The 15968-nt window shown below is 43.7% G+C and overlaps 1 protein-coding gene across 3 annotated transcripts in view; it reads left to right on the top strand.

The window, feature by feature from the left end:
- Nucleotides 1-15968, top strand: part of FYN (FYN proto-oncogene, Src family tyrosine kinase) — a 204970-nt gene that overhangs the window by 155808 nt on the left and 33194 nt on the right. For all 3 annotated transcript variants that reach the window (XM_068551230.1, XM_068551228.1, XM_068551229.1), the window contains 4 exons: nt 2961-3057; nt 9698-9796; nt 12546-12649; nt 13619-13768. In XM_068551230.1, the coding sequence (XP_068407331.1) occupies nt 2961-3057; nt 9698-9796; nt 12546-12649; nt 13619-13768 (450 nt within the window). The remainder of the gene's footprint in view (nt 1-2960; nt 3058-9697; nt 9797-12545; nt 12650-13618; nt 13769-15968) is intronic.

Genomic DNA, 15968 nt, shown 5'->3' on the forward strand with positions numbered 1-15968 from the left:
AGAGTTTATCAGCCCTCAAGTATTTTCATGTATCTTTTGTATTTTAAAATCAAATCTTATGTATCCTTAAGGAATGTTCTCATATTTCTTTTAGATTTCTTTCTCTTTCCCTAGGCTGTGTTTCACTGCCATGTGCATTTGCTGACTTAGCTAATAACTTTGTAAAATATCTGGCCTATGTTCTCAGACATATGTTTTCTGAAATATTTGTAAGTTATCTCATGCATCCTTAGTCTTCCAAAGCCTCTCCCAGTATGTGAACCATGGTAACTAGATATTTGACATTATATGTTCCAAAATTGTTTTGTTTATTACAAAAGTTTTTTAAAAATATACAGCAACCATTATGCTGTCAGCTCATCTGGGAGCAGATGTCTTAAATAACAACCATTGTGCCTTTTTACCTGGGGAGTTGGCACTACCAAGGCTTCAGCAGATGTTTTCTTCCCTCTCCACCCAACAGGACAGTATAGTTATATCAAGGGGACCTGACCCAGAGCTTTGGGCAATTAGCTACTTCTGTTCTGCCAACACTTCACACTCTGCTCAGTAGAAAAAATATTTTATGTTCACCCTTATGTTATGGTGCATCTAGCTTTTCCTTTAAAGCAGGCCTTGCATGGGTGACTGAAGGCTGGGCACACTTACTCCTCCTTCCAGCCTTCCTGGGAGGCACCTGGAATGGAGGGCGGAAGGAAAGAGGCCGTCAGGCAGTCTAGGGACGTCTGTCTCTGGAGGATGCTGGAGGAGAAAAGGAGCCAGAAATGCCCCCAGCACACGTGCCCCTTGCCTGCTGGGAGAAGACAAGTGCTTTGCCAGCCGGACTCTGAATTCTGCTGACACAGGCACTGACCTTGTGCATTCACTCGTGAATGCTGGATATGAATCCTGTGTCTGCAGGTATCATTCATAAAGTCACTAGAGAGGGCTCCTTGCCTTGAACGTGTGGGTCTGTAACACCGTCAGGGACAGTGTTAGTGTAAGAGGGCATCCGACCCCTTATGAGATGTGAAAGTTAAAACAATACTCGCACATGTTGGTGGATTTTTCTGCCTGAATTATTTGGCTTTATCATATATGCATGTCTTTCTCCTCAACGCTGCTTTCAGTGCTTTAAGGCCAGGAACAGTGTCCGTGCACCCCTGTGACCTCCTTTGACTCTTCCCTCCGTCCCTAGAAGTTAAAAACACCCAGCGAGTGATGCAGGGAGACAGTGGGCAGGTGGAAGTATCGTCCTCCTGTGCCTTGTCTTCCACGCGGTGGAGCTTAGGATTGTTTTTAAATTCTGAACTGAAGGGAATCTGTTAAAAGAGTGTTAAATGAGGATAGGCATGGCCTTACAAGCTCCCACTCTGTTTTAAGCCAGTCTCCTTTCTAATTGTTCAAAGAAATCTTTCAAACATTTTGCATTTTGTCAAATGCGCCCTGCTGCTTTGCATGGTCAGACCTTCTGTGTGCCATCCCTCCCGCAGGAAGTCCCACTTGGGATGGGGTGGACAGTCAAGCCCCCTCTCCCCCTCCAGTTCTTGAGTAGTCCCCGGGCACATCTGTTCCCTTGCAACTACCAACACAGCAAAACGGCAGCTTGGTGAAATGCAGAACCCATGGTGTGCGTTCTTCAGGCCACATTAGGCACTTTGAGGTGTGTGGAAATCAAAATGAGAATCCAGAGAGCAGAGAAATGGGATGTATTTGTTATCAGTTGCTGCATAACAAATTATCACAAAACTTCGCAGCTTTAAAAGGATGCACGTTTACTATCCCACAGTTTCTGTGGGTCAGAAATCTAGCAACACCTCAGCCGGGGCCTCTATTTCAGAGTCTCTCACAGGCTGCAGTCAAGGTGTGTTGGCTGGGCTGTGGTCCTCTCGCCGTCCACCTGAGAAGGGTCTGCTGCTGCCAAGTTCACGGCATGTTGGCAGGACCCACCTCCTCGTTGGCTGTTGGCCAGAGGCCACCCTCATTTCTTTGTTGTGTGGGCCTCGCCAGCATGGCAGTTTGCTTCATCAGAGTGATCAAGCCAAAGCGGCAATCCAGAGAGTCTGCTCGGAAGACAGAAGTCACCGTCTTTTGAAGTTGAGACGTGGTCATTCATGAGACATCCCATCACCTTTGCCGTGTTCTGTTGGTTAGAAGCAAGTCATTGGGTTCAGCCACACTCAGAGGGAGGGGGTTGCACAAGGGCCTGAATACCAGGAGGTGAACATCCCTGAGGGCTGTCTTAGGACTTCCTCCACATAGTAGGCAGAGTTCTAGGCCAGATGCAACACTGGACGTTCTTCAGCGTTGATGGCAAACCGCTGCAAGGCAGGAAAGGCCTCTGTGGCGTGTCAGCCAGGTGAGGAAGAGGGAGGACAAGTCATACGGGGAGGGGTGAGTCCATGGTGGAAGGAGAGCCAGAGAGAGGGAGTTCTGATGGCCTTGGCAGGTGCCAAGGGCAAGACATCCTCTGATGGGGTGAACATGTATGGAGAGGGTCTTCTCAGTGCCCGGGCTGCAGAAGCAGTTTCCTGTTACATTCTGTGTCCTGTTATGCCGAGGGAAAGCGTAATCCATTTTACCCAGACCTGATGTGGGCTCCTGCACGGAGGAGAACGTGTGGGGTAAAGGACGTCTGTAATTGCTGCAGAGCCCTGCAAATCTGAAGTATAATGTTGCTGCTGCCCCTTGGTTGTGGCCGTGATATCAATATCCATCTCTTCCCAAGGACTCATTCCAAGTGTACAGAGAGAAGTCCTTCAACTCTGGGTTTTAGTTGGATCAAATAATGCTTCTCCTACAAAGATCAAGGCATAAATTCAGCTTGTGACTCTAGTTTCACGCAATTACAACACTGCATCATGTTATCAGTACTGATTAGATGTAAATTTTGAGAATGAGGTTTTAGTGAAGGTTTAATTTCTTGGAATTAATTTCCCCTGGTGTAATAATCTCTCCCGTTTTGATTTTGTTTTTGTCAGGAGTGACCCTGTTTGTGGCCCTTTATGATTATGAAGCACGGACGGAAGATGACCTGAGTTTTCACAAAGGAGAAAAATTTCAAATATTGAACAGCTCGTAAGTTTGGAGAGGGAGAGGGAAGCGTGCATGCCTTTCAGACTGGGCAACAATTCTTGTGTTAGCAGTCTGCACCTTTTCAGATCTCTGAAATGCTAAGAGAACACTTGCTAATCAATTCATTAATTCTCAGCAACTTAACTTGAGGAAAGAAGAGTTGATGAACCAGTGCGGTATTTTATGGCGCTGTATGTCCAGGGAGCTTTTTGGAAGATATCATAGAAGCAGAGTCGATGGTTTTGGTTTTGGTTTAAAGGTTGTAAAAGCACCAGCCTCGCCCTCTACAAATCTAGTTTCAGATTATTGGCAGGAGGCTGGACTATCCACATTAGCCTCTCTTTGCCCGGAGATTTTCTTCAAATTTCACATGTTGCCCTAGCCTCACGTAAGGCTGGCAACAAGTTCCATTTTCAAAACTGCTAAATATTCCCATTGGTGAAGCCTGTGGAGGCAATTTTCCATAATGAAAATTTGCAAGTGACTGAAATCTTTGTAAGATGGAAGGAGAAGTGATTTTGCCCACTCGAGAATGACTACAAGCATGCCTTTTCAATGTGGCCAGTAGAAACAGCAGTTAAGCCGGCAATGGGGAAATGTCAAGGGTGAGAATCACTCATTTTTCAAATCCTCCATTTAATACTTCCTTCAGGGAGAGTAAATATGGGTCAGATTTCCCTATAGCTTTTAAATATTATGTCTGTTAGGTTAAGGCAGTGTGCACAGATGGGGGCCCTCCAGAAAACTCCAGGCTCCAAAGAAAATGGTGGTGTCCCATGTGTGCAAGTCAGTCCCTCTCCCCAACACCTCAAGTTTCCCTCGTGAGCGCCCCCCAGTGGCTGGGAAAGAATGCCACTTGGAGGCTGAGGGCCCACCAGGAAGTTCTGCAGTGCTGCTAGGTCTGGTTACTCTGCCCTCTGCTCTCTGAGCAAACTGGATTTCATGGTGGTGGAAGGGCCCGAAGTCTGGCTCTTCAGCTTTTCCAAGGGCAGGTGGGAGGCAGCCCTGCTCACCCCACCCATCCCAGGAAAGAGGAGTGGTCCTTGGAACAGGGAACTGCCTCAGGCCCTGAAAACTGCCTCCTTGTAAAACCCACCCCTTCCCTAGGACGCCCCCACCTGTCAGGACCGCCTTTCCAGGGCAAGAATGGAATTCCTCCCGTCATAGGACAGTGACTCTTCCAGACATCAGAAGGAACTGTCTCCGTACTTACAGGGTTATTTTTAAATATATTATTGTCATCATGAACAGGGAGGAGGGTGGGATTTTTTTAACTTTTTATTTAAATGCATATATACGGTCACGTGCACGGATCAAAAGTGTGCAGGGTGGTTGGTGCTCGCACAGTAAGACCGCTCAACTTAACAGTTAAAGTGGTACATTTATGTTATACGTATTTTACCACAGTTTTTTTAAAGTGTACCATTTGCGGAATTTACACAAACCCAACATGCCTGTGCAACACGTACCCAGATCAAAAAGAACATTACCTGCCCCCCATGAGCCCTCCTCCTGTAGCCAAAGGAATTTTTTTAAGCATAGTAAAGAGCTGCCATTTATTGAAGGCTCCTTATGTGCCAGCCATGTGCTAAGCTGCAAAGGTTCTCATTTGCTCTCCACAGCAACTGTCTGAGGTGTGTCTCAGAGTCATCTTTTGACATAGGAGGAGCCAGAGGCTCAGGTTAGGGAGCTCCCCGGGTGCACGGAGCTAGCAGGTGGCAAAGCCAAGGGTGAGATGCGGGGATGGCATCCCGAGTGAAGTGTCAGGTTCAGTGTTGGAAAGGCCCACATCAGAGGGGACTGAACTATTGGAGTTACATGAAGGTTTGAAGGGAAATGGGGGAGGGGGGATTTGGTTTTGATCTCTTCTGATTTATGATTCCTTATTGTTAATTTGATGCTCAGATGAATGCTTCTTGTCAGAGTCTATTAACTTTGAATTCTGAAATACACCCTCCTTCCCCTCCCAATTTTATGCAGTATTTCCTAAATGCCAAGGTAGGTTAGAACTTTTCAATCAATTTGTAACTTCTAAAAGGTAAGAATTAAGGAATAGTAGGAGGTACCATACACAGCTTTTCTTAGGTTTTCTCTACATTGCACATGGATTTACATGTTGGGTTGCAGGGCACTTGGAAAGCCAGTCCTTGCCCAAACCAAATTTGTGACTTCTTCCTTTGTTAATCTGGATAGGATCTAGAGTGGCTTCCAATTGGAATTTTGGAGAAACATTCGAGGAAGATCCGACCTGCCTCAATCTATATTTCATGATTTGCATGCATGGCCATTAATGTTTACAGAAGGCTTTTGAACCTCTGACCCTGTTCTCTTAGAAGACAATATTACAAAGGCTTTTTATCCCTTTAATGTTATTCCTTCTTGCAAGTGGAATTTCTCATCCTACGTGCCATTTAAATGCCCTTTTTCAAGGTTATAGCGTGGAAATAAGGTTTTCCTAACAAACACAATATCCTGAAGTCAAGGGTAATAACAGGGAAGAGAAAATCATGAAGGAAAAACAAAGCCATAGTACAGAACCAGATGGCATGTGTCTCCTTCCCCCTGCCCATGCCTCTCCCAGCCCCTGGCTCTCATCCCTTGAAAGAGAGGGAGGGACAGGGCTGTGTTCTCCCTGGGGCAGCTGCCACACCTCCTGGTGTGGGTCCTCCTGCTCCCTTCCCTGTCAAGAGGCAGGAACTGGAGGCCACAGGGCTGGCTTTTGTGTTTCACAGTGCAGCATAAACCATGTGATATGCATGTGTGCCCATGCCCGGAGCCGACGGCACCGCTTCCCACCATGGGGATGGGAGGTCCTTCATTGACCTGGTGTAGGGGCTCAGTGTAGGGAATTTGGACATTATTAAACTCGACCCATTTTGAATATGTGAATTCATCTGTTTTATTCCCTATTTTCACATTTCATGACTAGCGATGTACCACCTAGAAACAGCAACTCTAAAATATAGTAAACATTTTACACAGCGTGGAGTAGTGCCCATTGCCTAGGGTAGTGACTCCTTTAAAGTTCTTTTCATTGTGATAAGAAATCTGGTTTAGAGCCCATCTAAACATTTGACAAAATTGTTATGGAGATGCCCTATGAGAGGAAGATGGGCAGTGACCAAATTTAGAAAGAATCCAGCATTTATAATAATGTTCCACAGCTCCATAGATCAAGGCTGACTTCTGTTTGCAAATGTCACTTCCTGGCTCCATCAGGGCTCCAGACTCCCAGCTCCTGGGGCCACAAGCCATCTCTGAGCAACTTTGGGGATTGGGAAGAGGCTCTTTTACTAAGCGTTTACATTAGAGCCACAGGGGAAGCTGTTATGGAAACTTAAAAGCTCTTCTAAACCAGAGGCAGGGCTTAAATCACATATTTGAATCAGAGCAAGATAACAGTTGAAGAAAAATCTCACCAACTCTGAATTAATGAAATAGCTGGACTGTACGAACTGTTTCAAGGAATGCAGCTTTAATAATACTAATTACTCCTAGTAACTCAAGTAAAGAAAGAAAAAGTAGCACAGTAAAGATCCTATTTTCCTAAATCAAGGTGAATAAATTGTATAGAATATATTATTTATTTGTAGGTGAATTGGGCTCCTGGTGTATTAAACAAACGATTTATTCATTTGATTAAAAGGTTTTTTTGATGTCTTGAGTCTGTACCAGCCTGTCTGGACACAACATGTGAGTTTTACTACATAATACATTGTGTCCTTGTCACCTCATAGCTCCTTTGATGGAGAAAGTGACCCTGGATGGCCTCAAAAAAGAGAAAAGGATTTTTATCTTTCTCAGTTTCTCATGAGTAACTGAAAACCCTTGTGAGATTAATGGAGTCACTTAAGAGAAAACCATGAATTCCTGATACAGGACTTTAGAACAATCTGATAGTTGGATTCTAATCTGTGCTAAACTATTTAGGTGGCAAGACCAAAATGAGATAGTTAATGCTGGATTTGAAATGGAAATAACTTGATTAATACCACGTCACCTGAATAAGACTGGGCTGTCACAATCTGCAATAAAGTGCATTGGCTTCCTGCCCCAGACGACATTTCCGTGTACCCCCAAATTGATAGGTGACTTTTTTTTTAATTTAAATCAATTAGAACTAACTCAGTGAAGGTTATCTTGCAGTTAAAAATGTAAGCCTCTGCTGCAAGTACTTAATATTTTCCTCACTGTTTGGGAGATTTCCCAGGTGTGTGTGTGTGTGTGTGTGTGTGTGTGAGAGAGAGAGAGAGAGAGAGAGGGAGGGAGGGAGGGAGGGAGGGAGGGAGAGAGAAAAGAAAAAGGCTGGAGGTGATCGGTATGGTTATTTTTTATGATGAAATGTCTCCATCTAGTGGAATTTCAGAGCAGTAAAAATGTCACCACATTAAAATGAAGATAATGGCTCGAAAGCAATTTCCTTAAACGCATGCAGTGTTAAAGAAAAAAGCAAACTTCCACATATGTTCTTAGATAATATAACTGCATGTATTTCTTTTGGAGGATGTAGAAATGAACCCAATACAAACTGTTTAAATGTTAGCATTTTTAATCTCATATATTTGAACCTAAAAGGCAGAGGGATGAGATAGGGGAGCAACACAGGGTAGATTCCACACAGCCGGATGGATCTAGTTCTTAAGTTGGGGGGTGGGTTCACAGGTGTTCATCTGTACATACTGTCTTTGGTACGTATAAATTATTTCATAATAAAAATCTGGACATAAACTAAATTTAAGGTTATTAATAAAAGACTTTCTGGGGAAAATCATCTCCCTCTTTTGATTGATTTGTTTAAATTTAATAGAGTAACAAAAGAAAGACTGAAAAACCAACTGAAACATAAGTGTTTTAAAGCCTTTGCCAGCACCCTGTCTCCTTCTGAGCTATTCTGTGCTACTCGTGCCACCTGACGCTTTCCCGCAACTGCACCTGTAGCACATGTGGGCTGGTCCGCATGTGTCTGTCGCTGTGTTAAATCCTGTGTGGAGTCGTTGCTCATAGTCACCTCGCTCAGAGTCAGTCTTTAGAGGATGGGTCACTGGAGTAAGGCTTGCATTTAATATGGAGGCTGGTTGTCCTCTACCTAATTGCATCAGTCTGGGGAGGATCTTGACCAGGGCCAAAAGCCAACATTTCTCTTCCCTGTCTGAGGGCTTTGACACACAGCCCAGCGAAAAAGTGATTTTAAAAACAACAACAACAACAACAAAACAGCTTGGGATTTCTCTTGCTGCCTTCAAGGACCAAAAAAGGAAGGCGAGAAGGTGCTGGGCTTCTGGTGATCAGAAGTCTAGGAGGTCTCCATCTACTCAGGGGCAGTGCATCCTCCCCTCCCCCTGCGCTTCTGACCGCAGGCCGGTGGAGGGTTCTGCAGCGCTGTCAGGGTCAGAGCTACAGCCCCACACACATGCTAACCGTTGTTGATGAGAAGAGGCATGCACTCCTCCCCTGCTCTCTGTCACATGCAGCTATGTGAGTCTGAGCATATAAAATCTAACCGTTTAATCTACTCATCTGTTGCAAGCTGAGAGTGGTATTATAACCCCCCTTTCACATCCTTCTGCCCACAGCGCTGAGATGAGCCCATGCTGTTGCTGGAACACTGGGCTACACAGAGTGGGGGACTAAGGCTCTCGTCCCCTTAGCGAGTTTTTGTTCTCTGCCTGCACTTGCACGCACACAGCTACACCCACCCTTCCTCTCCTACCCTTCAGACTCAGGGCAGCGCTGTCAATACTTGATGAAATAACCTCAGGGAGAAAATGTCTGAGCAAAGCGTAACCTATTGTAGGCTTTATTCTTCTACCCATTTTCTTGAGGGCAAACAAGGCAGGTATTCGAAGCGACTTCATCTCTTAACGGGCCTCCTAACAGGCTTCCTTTCTCAGGTGGTATGCAAGTATAATGTCTGTCTGCTGTCCGTCTTTCTGTCTGTCTGTCTCTCTCTCTCTCTCTCTGCCTTCCTCCCTCCCTTTTTTTTTCTTTCCTTCTTTCTTTCGAATCATTTAATGGCTGGCAAAATAATGCTAAAGCCAGTGGCTTGCATCTCTCCAGAGGTACCAGGATGTTGGTTGCCGCGGGACAGGGGATGAAATAGAGACCGTTAGCCAGATTAGCAGTGCATGCTTTATTTTTTTTCTCCAGCTTTATTGAGATATAATTGGAAATATGACCTTGTATAAGTTTAAGGTGTACAGTGTGATGGATTGGCACGTATATTGTGAAATGTTTACTACAAGAAGGTGAGTTAACACATCCTTCACCTCACATAATTACAGTTTCGTTGTTGTTACAATGTTTTTCTTAAGTAGTCGGGGTGCTGAGTTCCCTTCCCCTCTATCTAAGTTGGAGACACTTACCAAGCAAAATGCCCTCTCCCCCACCAGAGCCCCCTCATGGCCAAGGTCCTACATTCTGAATTCATAACTAAGGCAAGAGATGAGAGACAAAACTGTCTTCTTCTCCCCGCTGACACAGATTGTAACCATTTGACCCTCACAGAAGGCTGTGTCGGAGTTTGGAGAAATCTGGTAGTAGAATGACTAGGAGATAGTCCTATGCTCTTACGACACAGAGTCTGTGACTGCAAAACATTGAGATGGTTGATGTATTCACTTCCTTTTCTCTTTTTTCCCTGCAGGGAAGGAGATTGGTGGGAAGCACGCTCCTTGACAACTGGAGAGACTGGTTACATTCCCAGCAATTATGTGGCTCCAGTTGACTCCATCCAGGCAGAAGAGTATGTTTTGTTGTGTTCACTTAACTACTTGCTTTTGAAAGTTAGTTGCCCTGATAAGTGCCATTAACACTGTGCAAGTGGGAGAAGTAGTTCACTAGAGCGATTAAGGGGTGAGAGGATGTGGCAGTGCTTGTCTCCCAGGCTCTATGCCATGGTTTTTGCCACATCTGCATAATACTTGTACCCTTATTAACTTAATATTTTTCTTAAAGCCTGCTCACTTTTAAAAAACATTTATTTTGAGAAGAAACTTTATATTAGTACCTTAAATGAAAACGCAATATTACTTGCCATAGATAGAAATAACCATAAGAATGCGATGAAATTCTAGCTAGAGCATGTATTATTGCCAAACCAAGGATTTAAGCCTGCAGTCTGCTGAAGAAAAGAGGGGAGGGGTGGGAAGAAGGGAGGGATGGGGAGAGAGAGAGAGAAAGGGGAGGGTGTAAGTAATTGTTAAAGATCACTTTGAGCTTTTTCTCCTCGATGTAATCAGAAATGTTAGAGGGGTGCTGAAAAGACATACTGTCCACACCGCAGGTAGGAGTAACTCACATGCAGTGTATCCTACCACTCGGGAAATCCTGTGGTGATGCATGTCAAATGGTCCTTTCCTTTGATGTGGGGTCTCGGGTGGTTTCTTTCATAGCAGATCGTGACTAACAGTTAGCCCAAGGATTTCACTGATGGCAGTTTCGGAAGGTGGTCGATAGGCTGAGGGAATTCTAGAAGGAACAGCCATGGTTCCTCCTCCTGGCCTGTGGGGATTCACGGGCATTTCCAAAGTGGAGAACTGTCAGAATGGCTCCTGTGGCGGCCCTAACCTCTGAACCGAGGGGAAAAGAGGTGGAACAGGATCACCCGAACATGAGACCCGGGCCTTCCCCCGACACCCTGGGGACCTGCCTCTCCTGCTCGGTGGGGCAGGCCTGACTTACCAGAAAGGTAGTTGAGAAAAGTCAGCCACGCAGCCCAAGCTTTGGCTCTGATATTTAATATGCCCTGGGTTTGTTTAACCGCTGCAGGGAGGATTAGACTCCACACCCCAGCCAGATCCCCAATGGGATTGCTCTCTTGTCTTTAATTCCCCTGTATTTCCTCTAGGAAGATCTGTTTTGTTTCCCACTCTCAAATATTCAGTGGTTCTGAGCTCCATTTTTCCCTCAGTGAGTGTGTTTCATCATCAGTGAATAAAGGAATCCGTATTGAATCTTTTTTTTAGGGCAGATTTGCAAACATCTTTGTGTTCTTTCAGAATAAAAGGTACCACCAAAATGCAGCATTACTTTGACTTAACTGGGATCCTACCCACAATATATTTAAGTTACATTTATAATGGTCAGGTTTTTTAAGTACTTTGTTTTTAAAGAATAAAATAGCATTTTAAAAATAATACCTATGGTTTTACATATGCAATTAATTACCATTATCTTAAAATACGATTGTGTTAGTACACTCCACTGTTCCAGTGGTTCTCTTTTCATCACTGTTCCTATTTACACTGCATTTTAATTGGGTTATTGATACAAACCCGGAAAGTCATTTCTCACAAATAATTGGTGTAATTCCCTTTATACCACCTAGCACTAGGTTAGGATTGTTGCAATCTTGTGCCTTTAAAAGTCACTGAGGAGCTGGCATGCAGCGTGTCTTTTCTTATCTTCAGGGAAGCTCTTTCATTCACAAAAGAATTTGATAGTGAACACATAATAGCTATGCACAAGTATAATGAATGGAAATTTCATTTTAGAAACTGGATCCTTTCACAGTCAAATATTCTAAAAATTGTTCCTGTGCACAGATTTCGATGGAATGCTACCAAGTTCTCCCTGGGGCTCTTGGAGCACCTGCTGCTCGCTCAGCACCTGGTGCAGAAACGTTACCCAAGTGCCAGGCAGTGCTTAGGGCTGGAGGGTGCAGGGGGAGGTGAAGATGAATAAGGAAGGTCGGCAGGTGATGCGCTGTGATGCCTCCTAAAGTGGCACGGGAGTGTCATTACAGGGAGAGTATGAACATGTCTGTGACACTGAGTGTTTTTAAGGACTTGCTGGTTGACCGTACGCAGTAACCTGGCCCTGCAGCTGTGCCAGAGCTCACGTGCGGCAGGTCTCAGCCCCGCCATGCAGCAGATGCCTTTTATCCATCCAAGTCCTCGCCCCTGCTGGACGGGAAGAAAAGAGAAACAGGCATCCAGGGACAGCAGTCATCTCAAATTAGGCGTAGTCTTGACCATTTTCTTTCAGAGTTCCTGTAGGTAGGAAGTTACTGAAAATACCGTGTCTTTGTTCTCTGTCCCTTCTGACTGACATTTTTTCAATGCTTGATTAATGATCTTTATAGACACTAAGACTGGGTTTTGTTATTTCCCAAGGGTTGTAATTATGCTCAGAAATCCAGGGTCTTGTAGAGGTGCGTGGGAAGGGTCTCCTGCAGTTGCCATTTCAAAACAAGGTCTTGGGTTCCTCTTTTTGTGCATGTGGGTGGCGCTTTTAACACAAACCCACCAGTTCCTGTCATCTCTGGAGGGAAGAAAAATAACCTGCAACTCCAATCTGATCGTTTTTCAGGAGTGAAGGAGATGGATTAGGGATGGAATCAGGAATAGATTGAAAGGGAATCAGATGAGGCTAGGGAACACTACACAGGGTGAGGCTCAGGCTGGAATCGGAGGTGAGGAGGGTTCACGGGCAGAGGACCTGATGCTGTTCCATTGTTATAAAGCATTTCCTTCCCTTGATCTCATTTAAAGGTGGTACTTTGGAAAACTTGGCCGAAAAGATGCTGAGCGACAGCTTTTGTCCTTTGGAAACCCAAGAGGTACCTTTCTTATCCGTGAGAGTGAAACCACCAAAGGTAAGATAACGAGTTGAAGAAGTTGGCTTGTCATTCAAATCTGTGGATTAGTCAGAGGGGATGAAAGACTTATCTCTAACGTACAAGCGTTTTTAAATGGCACATATCCTCCCCGCCTTGTGAGCAGAGTCCTATATTCAGTTTCCCCTCCAGGCTCTAGAACTGCAGACAGTTCCAAAAGGACTACAGAAGCTCAAAATCAAGACCTTCCCCCCGCCGGAAACAGGGGCTGGGACCGCTTCTCTCCTCCAGGCATGCAAGATCATAGAATCTTCAGAAGTCCTTTAGAATTAGGATTTTCTGAAGCTCTTAGTTCCTCAGGCGCCAATCACACAGGTTGTTTTTTGCATTTCTTTTGTTTTTTCCACAACCGAGGACTTCTTTTCCTCCATCTGCTGGCCTTCTCATTATGTAACAACTCATTAGAACCCAATAGAGGAGCTGGGCCAAAGAAAAAGAGCAGTGGCCTTCTAACTTGATATACCAGACACTAGTTATCTGCTACTGTGAAAAGTGTTCTGAAGCAAGAATTGGAAGCTCAGTTCTAGAGAAACAGTCCTTAGATTTCTTCAGTACACGCCACCCCTGCCTCTGTGATGCCCTGTGGGTAACGGAGACTAGGGCAGCAATCTCAGCCATGAGCATCTGTGCTTCCCTTCATCTTGCCCGGGGGGAGTTGGGTCTATGCCATGTTCACCAGCACAAGTGTACTGAATAGAGTATCACAGGAAAAAATCCAGAGAGCTTTCATTCTCAAGGGTAGAATCATTTTATTGCTAATATCTTCTGACATTTGCAGGAAAAGAGTGTTTTCTTTCTATGTTACTGAGTGGAAGTGTGTGTGTGTGTGTGTGTGTGTGTGTGTCTCCTCTTGATAATTATTAATCAGAATACTCAAGTAAATGAGACCCAAAAAACAAACTGGTACTCAAAATGATTGGAGCTGCTAATGCTTTGCACATTTCCCAGGTGCCTATTCACTTTCTATCCGTGACTGGGATGATATGAAAGGAGACCATGTCAAACATTATAAAATTCGCAAACTTGACAACGGTGGATACTATATTACCACCCGGGCCCAGTTTGAAACACTTCAGCAGCTTGTACAACATTACTCAGGTAACCTGAATTCTAACTGGCTGCTAATCATTTGGATGCTGGAGGGTGTGGGTGGGCATAGAGCGGGAAAGGGGAAAGAGGTACAACAAATATATACAAAGGCACTAGGAAAATATTTTTCTTTGCTAGCCCCTCAAGGTGGGGCTTGGCCGAATAGGTTCTATCACTGTTTCTTCCTCCGTAGTTATTATTAGTTCCATATGTTTGTCAAAAGATTATACCATTCAAGTTCCCCAAGTAGAAAGCAATAGGTTAAATTTTAAAAGCTGTTTGTTTTTTTGTCTTCATCTTGAAATCCTTGGAAGTTATCTCTTCCTGTTCCCCTGCAGAATATAATTCAGGAGCTGTGAAAGGAAGAGGGTGTGGTGTCCGGGGGAACACTTACACGGGGCCTCCTAGAGGGTGTGCTGTGTTTCTACCATTACTTTACACTCAGCGCTGTAGCGGGAATGGCTGCACATGCATTTCATTGTCATGACTAGGTGACTTTCACAATCCATTTATCATGTTCTACTTCCCCACCAGTACTTCCATTTCCTAACTAGACTTAGACGTATATGATCCGCAGCTCCTAAATCTGTTACAGCTATTGTATTAAATTAAACTTCTAAACAGTAGATCAGTCTCTGTCCTAACACCCAGACATCACCACTAGTCTGTTGTTCCTAGAAACATACAATTATTAGGTATTTAGGTGTGTGATTTGTACATTTTATTAAAGAAGGTGGTTTTATGTGCAGTTGTTAGAATGATTACTTTCTTTCCTAGATTAGCAAGTCAATCCCACTATATCAATATATACACACCAATAGATAGGGATATGCATGTACAGATAGAGATCTATAGCCCATTAAACCCAATAGTTTTTTGTGTGATCCATATATACATTTTATATTATTCTTCAGGACAATGACAAGACTCCAAAATAGTACATAGCTTGACTTCAACTCTTGCTCTATGCTCATTCATTTAAAAATATGTGTGTATAATTTTTTAGCACCAAAAAAAGGCAGTTTTTTGAAAATGGCAATAAGAAATGTCTACCTATTGATCCTGGGCAGTAATGAACAAATGAAAACATTAATAACACTTGAAGTACTTGTTGATTAGGGCAGGGGGTATCTTTTGTTTATGCGGATTCTAATGAAATACTTGGGAGAAATGGAGCAGAATATCTCCCTGCGCGTAAGTGATATATTCAAAATGCCTGCATGTTGTAAGGATTTTTCAAATGCCTAAATATATTTCATTACAGCCAAACATCAGCTGGATCCCCGGGGTTTGGATCATTTGAAAATATTGTGTTGGAAAGGGCACCTTAATAACATCATAAAGCTGGAAGGAGAGAAGGGATATGAAGAGCAATAGACATTTTTTAATCTCAAAAAAAAATCCATCTCGAGACGGATTTGTTTTTATATTGGCTTTTCCTCCTCCCTCTTTCTCTCCCTCACACAATAAAATGCCTTTGAAATATTGACACATAAATAATTTCCTGCCTAAATGTCTCAGAACCTGATTCTATCAAAAAAGAAAGGAAATTGCAGCTGGTTCCTGGAGAAAAGGCCGCAACACTACATTTTATTTCCCTGGATTTGAGGGGCCTCTGGTGGGGTACGGCTGGTGGTGCTCTGTCCGCCTCAAGCCAGGCACTCTGCAGCTTTTGTTACTGCCCTGATTCCTTATCCATTGTCACCTTTCTCACCTGACTGATGTTTAACTGGGCATTTAGACAATTTTCCCTTACCACTGCTAGGTTCTAAAAGGCTTTTTCTTTAAAGACAGAGAGACGAAAAGGGAAAAAATCTTCCAAATAACCTATAAGTGATAATGACTTTTTCCCTTCCTCTTTTTCATAGGAAATAGAGTTCTCTCGCATCCTTGAGTTTCTGCAAATTTTAGTTTCCATTCTTTCTCCTTTCAAACCAGACTCCTAAATTATACATCGGAGACTGTTATAAAGATTTTTTTAAGGGAAAATAATCAAAAAAGCAAGAGTATCTGACTGGTAGAATAGAGTCAGTTCAAACTGCCAAGGAAATCACTAGAGAAATATGACCTCTTTTTTCCCTTGCCAGGTATAATCTTCAGCCTCACTAGTTTATAACAGTCTAATGTTCTGTACAAGAATCCTGTACTGAAGTTACAATTTTAAGTATATTCATAGCAAAGAGAATCCCCAAACCCTAGATATTAGACG

This window comes from Eschrichtius robustus, chromosome 9 (assembly GCF_028021215.1).
Source record: "Eschrichtius robustus isolate mEscRob2 chromosome 9, mEscRob2.pri, whole genome shotgun sequence".
Lineage (NCBI taxonomy): Eukaryota > Metazoa > Chordata > Mammalia > Artiodactyla > Eschrichtiidae > Eschrichtius > Eschrichtius robustus.